At 36.0% G+C, this 8,648-nt stretch overlaps 1 protein-coding gene across 1 annotated transcript; it reads right to left on the bottom strand.

Annotated features, from left to right (window-relative positions):
• Positions 1-2,025: 2,025 nt before the first annotated feature.
• LOC117619261 (DAR GTPase 2, mitochondrial) lies at positions 2,026-6,399 on the bottom strand. Its single transcript, XM_034349173.1, has 8 exons — positions 6,232-6,399; positions 5,385-5,489; positions 4,450-4,527; positions 3,595-3,745; positions 3,425-3,495; positions 3,078-3,174; positions 2,697-2,902; positions 2,026-2,352 (listed from the first exon to the last, which is right to left on the bottom strand). Exons 1-8 carry the CDS (start codon positions 6,397-6,399, stop codon positions 2,116-2,118), a joined length of 1,113 nt encoding a protein of 370 aa, XP_034205064.1. The 3' UTR covers positions 2,026-2,115.
• Positions 6,400-8,648: the final 2,249 nt, after the last annotated feature.

Genomic DNA, 8,648 nt, shown 5'->3' with positions numbered 1-8,648 from the left:
TTTTATGATTTATTCAAGTATTTGTTTTTCAAATTTTCTGAATTCAAATATACTTCATTGATTTAATTGATGTGGCATATGATATGGACATGCCACATCATGTGAAATAAAAATGTGGTAAGTGTAGCATTACTCATATACAAATATATACACCGTCGTGGTGCTCAGACAAACTTTTGTATACAAGGAGTACATTGTAGAGAGAGATACCAAGAATGTACGTCTGCATGCATCGATTGCGTGTCGAATGTACTAGCGTGTAAGAATAATAACCATCTAAATTGCTTAAATTAGTGTAGACACAACATGAGTTGACTTAATAATTAAGCATCATGGTTAGTTATAAATATGGTAATTAACGACTCTTCCTGAGAATGACAGGATAAAGCTCAGAAGGATTAGTTATAAATAAGGTGTGAAAAGTACTTATGATAAATGTTGTTTAGATTCAAAACGTAGAAGAGGTTTATATACAAAACCTTTTCACTTGACCCAAATGGAAATGGTGCTATATTTTCCATGAACATGAAGAAGAAGAAGAAGACAGAGACCCTGGTGCCATAAAACACTTTCCATATAGTTGACTCCGTTCCAGATTTCAAATGAAATCTGAAATTTATTACTGTTCAATTGCTTTATGGTTAATGAATTTAAGCTGTGTAAATGCAACATTAGGGCATGCTAACTGGTGTGAGACATTCTTCACCCCTTGTTAAGTTACTTTTAAAACAATACCACCTTGACTAATAACCTATGTGCGGCCCACATATTTAACACTAATCCTTTTTACACCAACTCTTATCTCAATTTGTAAACTCCAATTTATCTTTTAGTATTTTATTTATTTATGTCTAAGTTCATTTATTGTATGCATATTTATATTTGGTTTCATTTTGAACCTCATTTAGTAGTAGACGGGTTTTTTTTGTGTGTTCATTTTATATTTATAAATGTTTGGGCTCTTTTCTAAAAGAGGGTTGCGGCTTAGTTTGAGGGGTTTTGGGTTTGGGCTCAATAATAAAATTCAATGACATGGTTGTAACTTTTAGGTTTTTAAGACTTGTTTGGCTTATTTGGACCCATTGAAAGGTCAAGTAGGTTATTTATTCGAAGAATATAGGTGTTACAGGGTTATTTTATAATTTCGGTTCTATTTATGGGCTTATATGTGAAGCTCCCTAATTTTTCAGTGCTACTAGGTCACCAAATAAACTTATTTACTAAATTTGTTCACTAAATGATTGGACAATATTTTATCATTTCAAATTTGAGCCAACTCCAAGGTCAATTTATTTCCAACAAGATATCAACCAGAAAAAACTTGTGTAGGGTTCTTGTCACATGGCAAGGCTAAGTGACACAACTCAGTTAACACAAGAAATGAAATATTATCATTAACTTTTGACAAATGTTAGACCTGAACTATGATCAATTGAGGAGAAAAAGAAAGACATTTATTCTACTACGGTAAGGTGTTAGGATTTAACTGTTTGTTACATAGGATTTACTTGTTTGTTACATAGGTTTACCTGTGGCGCTTATTAGTTATGTTGTGGAACAATTACGTGTTTGTTACATAGGATTTAACTGATTGATGACAATTCCACCTTGGGCACCCAATCCTATATGCATCGTTTAGGGTGCTTTCCAGTACTGCAATCATCTAGAACTGTGTTGATTTGCATAGCTGAACCATTATCTTTCATACCACTTGTCAGATGCCAACATGACCTAGCTCGCTATTTTCGGTCGATATTACTCTTAACTTAACCACTTGTCATGCTCCATGGTGGAGTTTAGATTCAAACAATTTCAAACAATTTCCACTAGCCCACTTAATATTTTCACATACATTCATGCCTTATTTCGTGGGGTGCTGAGATGTTCAGATGAACTTATTTGAGTAGCACATAATGTGCTAAATTCACCACTTGCTTATTTTAGCACATGAAGACCCTGCTATCCAAAACATGGACGGTGTAAAATAGCTTCGGAGGATATATGCATTGGCATTGCCCAACAAGAATGATACTTTACCAAAATTACTCCAAAGAATGACGACAGTTTTCCGATAGCATAGCTTGAAAATAAATACTTACATGAAATTACTCCGAGCTAGAGTTTTCTTGGAATAGAATCTAAAATGTAATGTCCAAGCCTTCCAGTACGAAAAAGATTCAACAACTTAGCTGCGATTTTATTTTGAGTGTTATGTTCGGATTCCAGAGGAACCTGAAAAGCTGCGTGCATGGCCTTGAACTCTTCCTCAATAAGCCTTTCATCTTCCACATTACCATCAAAAGATGATATCACTTCAAAGAGTGTCTGACGAACATCATGCACTATGAAATCCTGGACAAAAAACTTGAATCTCAGTTTCATTTTTGAGAAGAATGATGATGGATCCAGAAACCTTTTACTATTAGAGGTAATTGTATTTTGTATGTTAGATCAATAGCTCACTGACAAGATGTTTTGACCAAATTTTGTTACTATCATCTTTATCAATCTCAATTGGTATTGTCAAAAATATTGTTCTTAATAATGTAACAAATAATCCAAAACGCTATTTTAGAGTTCTTTAAAGACAACAAATCAACTGTGAGAACTTTGGAAGAAGCATAAACAATTATGAGACCTAGTTCAGAAATAATATGACAGCATAATTCTAAGACTGACAACAAAAGCTCTCAAACCTGTGTGTGATCAGTGGGGTATTGCCTTTTTCGTTTCATGCCCATTTCAGAGCTAGTTGAGCATTTTATATTGCGATCTGCAAAAGATCTTTCATTCTCACTGTTGGACAATTGTGCCCACTTCTTGTATTCATCACTCCTGTTCAAGATAGACAGAAAACACTGAGCTAGTTCGTTTTCCCCAGCAAAACAATCTTGAATCGTTCCTGCATGTGGAAAAGCAAAAATGTCAGAATTTTCATTGATCCCTGTCATTTTGCAGTTAACAGTGTATGAGCGAGGCACGTAGTCACTGTGGATAGGACAGACCTGCTACGTCAGACCAGAAACAGCAGCCATATGCCTATGGAAGTTGAAATAAATTGTCCGTAATGGTCATACCTGTCAAGGCTAGCTTGGTGCAGACCTCATCATCTAGAATGTGTGGAGGCAAAACACCTGGGGTGTCCAACACATAAATATTGGGATGGCTTGCAATCTGGAAATGAATAGAAACTTTCATTTGTAAAATGAAAAACTGAATGCTGAAAACAGATATAAATGTTCTAATAATAGAGAAGAAACAAAACATAGCTGAATTACATTTAGAAAAATCTTGAAACAAAACAATTTCAGAACAATTTTGTGATTATTCCTTCTATCCACTGCTGGGGTTATTAAAATATATTCGACAAACTTAAACAATAAACAATGTTAGAAAATTAAATTAAAAGACAGAGACCACAAACCTTCAAGCCAGTAATATTTTTTGTCTCACCGGGCTGTGGACTCACAATAGCGTGCTTCAACTTTCCTTTCTCTATAAGACAAGCAATAATAGAAGAGAATGAATTTATCATTATTTCCAGCTAAACAATCTGACCAAATAAAAGTGAATGACTATGATTTAAGGTGGTACCTGCTGCACTAATCCTTCCAATTCGATGCAAGGAGTTGGCAAGAGCTGACTTGCCAACATTAGGAATTCCAACTAGCAATATTGTTGTGGTATGACTAGAGTGATCAACTTTCTTCAATTCTCGGACTCGAGCTTGCAAAAAGTTCAACAACTGTGAGAAGTAAACCATCCTCAGTATTTATCAAACTCAAAAAGCAATAACTCCAACGAGGCCCAAATTTTAAGAACCAAAAAAGAACAAATTATTCTGCTTTGCACATATATATACTTTGTAGAACCTATCAATTATTATTTTTTAATGGTAAGTAAAAGTTGACATATTAATAGAGACGTGATCACCTAGCACATGCATTCTCCAGTGAAGCAGAACGCAGAACTGAACACGTCATTGTTTGAGTTAATTTTGACAGCCCATATATTTTAGACTAGTTTAGCCAACCCATCAACCCAAGACCACACAACGGAGTTTCCTACTACATTTTGATTATAATTGGGGTATTTTCATTACCTTCCTTCAAGTTTGTAGTTATTCCGTCACGACCTCACAGGTTTCAGAAATAGACACTTACCTCCCTGCCATCAGTGTCCATTTAGTTGAAGTTCCAGTAAATGGTTAACAATATCATTTTGCACTGCCCAATAGAAAATAAAAAATAAAAAATCCTCACGCTTCTATCCCTCCCCCTCCCCTCCCATTCCAGCACTGTGTGGTTATGGCCAACAAGTTGGTCTCCATAACACCATACAAAAATCAAATGTGTTATTGCCTCTTCTGCTTCCCTGTATTTTTGTTCCTGCCTTGACAAATGCATTTAACAAAAGAAATAATAAACAAGCATGATAGTTGCATTTTACCTGCTGAATGCTCTCTTTGTTGTGGGCGTTGACTCCATACGAAATGTAATTCTTTTGCTCAAAGTACTTCATCCAATCCTATAAATGAAACAAAATATGAAAGTATAACAAAAGTAGAAATGAGAATGATTCAAGACAAAATACTAAACGGTTATAAATTTCCACAAGTGCATAAATTCTTGATTACGGAGACATTTGAAATAGCTAGAATGCAATTCATGAATCCTGAACTCCATGCATATATTTAGCCCTGTATTTTGATAACGGGTTCTACTTGCAAGAGTTAGGTTCTTTACTAAAGTTGAAGGTAAATTTTCAATAACAAAGTTGATGGCTCACTGGTGGGAATAATTTGATTGGAAGCCATGAAAAAGTAAACATGACGTTAGCTTCCATACTGAAGGAAATGGAAAATGCCAATAACAAATTGGATGAGTCACAAGTGGGAGCAATTGGTTGAAGGCCATGAGAGTGGCTATTTATATTCCAACATCGTCCCCTTAATTTGTATGTATTTGTTTAATATTTGGCATCCAGAAAGAGTATGGGAAGGCAAAGCACAATATATTAGACTTTATTCTGTGGCAACATGATAAACCCCGCCCCAACAGAGCGATCACTACCAATCATGGCTTAGTTTTGGGGTGAGTATTTGTGGAGCTAAGTGTTAAATCTTTAGGGTGGCCAAGGTGTGATTTAATTTTCCGGTTGTCATATGAGGTATATGTAATTCCAACAGACCAAAAGAAAAAAGGAAAGGAAAGAAGAAAAACATCATTCTCAGTAGATTGACCAAACTTACAAGCTCTTTAACCATAAAAGAAATTCCAATGTTAGTTCATAGAAGATTGACCAAACTAATAGCACTTCATGCTTGAACACTATTTCCCCTCTTTTATCATGACCACAAATAAAACAGTTAAAAAAATACACACCTTCAGTTGTGAATTATTTGCAAGGTCCATCTTGTTCATCACTATAATTCGCTTTGACGAGGATGTACAGTTCCTCAGTTGATCATACGCCGATGACAATGGAATCTAAAAGTAGAATAAATGAATCATTAATAGTTTGCGCAACTCTATCATAAAACATAAAAAGCAGAAGTATATGAAATGAAGTTGTTACTATTGAATTAGAATTTCGGATGATATCTTTTCCATTTAAGATCTCAAGCAATCTGTTTTTTTTTGTTTTTTCTCTGAAAAGCCAACTTGAATGCTAGAATACTTTGAAAATGGAAAATCCATTACAAGATATAAGTTTCCAAAAAGTAAGAAAATCCATATCTTCCTCCATCCACATCCATCATAAACTAACGCGCTTCTTGATAAGGCATACAAACTTCTTTTGCTCTAAACGGGACAAAAGTGTTGTGATTTAAGAACCTATCTAATTATTTACGGTAGGAAAGAAGTGAAAGAAAAGCAAGAAAGATGAATACATTGAGCTGAAACGCACACCCAAAATGGTGAATGATAATTTTGACAAAATATTATTGCTCTACATAAGAATAAGTTTTACAAGAAGTTTAAAATGAAATGTAAACTTTATACCAGTTATTATGACAAATCAGTATAAAATCAGAGGTAAAAGAAGCTTTCTTGTCAGTAAAACCTGGAAACCAAATCCACAGGCTGCATAAACACCTAAACTCACTAACCCAGATCTTAAACATAAAACTTTCCTATTAAGAGAGAAGAAAAAAAAAAGCTACCACAAGTCAGTCAGGCATTTCATCGAACACCACAGAGTGCGTGAAAAGTACTTGAGTTAAATTACCCTCGCATCTCTGACTTCGAGAACGAGATCGACCAATGGGATACGTTCAGCGATGGCGCGAGAAGCAGCAGCCATGTGAGGGCTGTACCATCCGTTTCCAGAGCTTGTGCTGTTGGTAGCTTTTGTAATAGCCCTACCTATTTGTCTTGCCAAAGTAGCCGTTGCCATTTCCCGCTCGCCTGGAGTTCGAAATACCGTTTCTTTTTTTCTTTCCTGAAATTGAGTTTGAAATACCGTTGGGTTGGAATATCCGGATCAGTCCCGCTCACCTGAAAATAGTCGCGGACATAGTTCTTGCTACCATACAGTTTGGATCCCACGGCTTTCATTGAGAGGTTAACTGCAGTTCTGGGAGATTCACTATTATACCAAATATAAGAGCCTAAATTATAAAAAAAAATTTATATGAAATGGAATTTAAAAAATACACCTAAATCCCATTTGCAACAAAATAAAAAGGCTTTTAACTTCTTTTAAATTACAAAACTGCCATTGATTTTTTAAAAAAAACTCAACCCAAAAACTTATAAAAAAAACCAAAAACACTCAATAGGGCATCAAATTAATTTAATAAACAAAACTAAATTCAATAGAGACAGCTGTCATTTTTTGGGTTTGTTTATAGAAATTAAATGGTGTAGGGTTTATTTATAATTTTAGTGTTAAAAATGGGTATATAACTAAATATCTCTTTTTAAAAATTAAAGACAAATTGACAATTATGCTATAGTTCAAGAGACAAAATTGCAGTTTAACCTTCATTAAAACTAGCCCCTTGAGCCAATTTGCATTTTCTTTTTTTTTTTTCTTTTTTTTTGGGCTTAAATGTTAAAATGATCCCTGTGTTTTATTCATTTGGCCAATTTAGTCCCCGTGTTTTTAATTTGGTTGATTTAGTACTTGTGTTTTACTCCGTTAGTCAATATTGTCCATTCTATTAAATTGTTGTTAAAAAAATTCATAAATTTTATTTAAATTAATTAAAAATCTCTAATTATTTAATAAAAAAATTAAATTTCAATTTGAAAAAATAAAAGACCAGCCACCACATTCCAGTGGGGAAATCCTTCTTTTTATGGTTGTCGAGGCCCTTTTGCTCTTGCTAATGTTTTTATCCACCCCATAGATTGTATTATGGGCATGTAGAAGAGACTGGCGGCATTGATGCAAATTGGAGAACTTTTTATTAGAGGGTTGAATCGGTGGTGACCAATCGGAGAATTTGAGGATTGTAGGCCCTTATTTTGTTAATCATTAAAGTGAACTTGTAATTTTTTTTATTTATTTAAAACAATTACAGTTTTTTATTAATTTTTAAAACTTTAATGAACTTTTTAAATAATAATTTAACGGAATGGACAACATTAGTTAACGGAGTAAAACACAAGGACTAAATCGGCCAAATGAAAAACACAAGGACTAAATTGGCCAAATGGTTAAACCACAAGGACTATTTTGACATTTAAGCCTCTTTTTTTTTTTTGGTAGTTCATGTGATTTGAGGAGGGGAGGTTTACATAATTATGGGTAATTTTCACTTTACCATGGTTAAGTTTACCAACTTTTAGACTTCGAAACATCAAATTTTTTTCGTCTCAGTCACATACACAAAGTTGATTTTCTCACCACTTTCATACATGTCGTCAGTCTTTCTGTGATCGAGTCTATTAACTGCGGACATGGCAACAAATGTGGTCATGGGAAAAGGAAAAGAGAAGTTTTTTAGGTTTCTTGAGAAGGTTGGCTGGGGTTCTGTGTTCGATGAGAGAGCAAGGAGAGAACGAGAGTTGGATGGGGTTCTCCGAGAGAGAGTGTGAGATCCCACATCGACCAAACGGAGGGGGGGTGATGTGCCTTATATGGCACACCTCGCATCCATCTAGTAGGAGGCCTTTTGGGAGCTCACTGGCTTCGGGTTCGTAGGAACTCAGAAAGTTAAGCGAGTTGGAGGCTGGAGCAATCCCAGGATGGGTGACCACCCTGGGAAGTTGCTTCGTGAGCTCCCAGAAACAAAACCGTGCGGGTTGGTGAGAATGTAGCCAGGCCCAGAGCGGACAATATCCTGCTATGGCGGAGCCGGTCCGGGGTGTAACAATTTGGTATCAGAGCCACTCTGCCGTGTGGTGCGAGTGTGCCGACGAGGACGTCGGATCCCTTAAGGGGGGGTGGATTGTGAGATCCCACATCGACCAAACGGAGAGGGGGGTGATGTGCCTTATATGGCACACCTCGCATCCTCATAGCGTGAGGCCTTCTGGGAGCTCACTGGCTTCGGGTTCGTAGGAACTCCGAAGTTAAGCGAGTTGGAGGCCGGAGCAATCCCAGGATGGGTGACCACCCTGGGAAGTTGCTTCGTGAGCTCCCAGAAACAAAACCGTGCGGGTTGGTGAGAATGTAGCCAGGCCCAGAGCGGACAA

This window comes from Prunus dulcis, chromosome 2 (genome assembly GCF_902201215.1).
Source record: "Prunus dulcis chromosome 2, ALMONDv2, whole genome shotgun sequence".
NCBI classification, from domain to species: domain Eukaryota; kingdom Viridiplantae; phylum Streptophyta; class Magnoliopsida; order Rosales; family Rosaceae; genus Prunus; species Prunus dulcis.
This window is presented reverse-complemented; position numbering and strand designations above follow the sequence as displayed.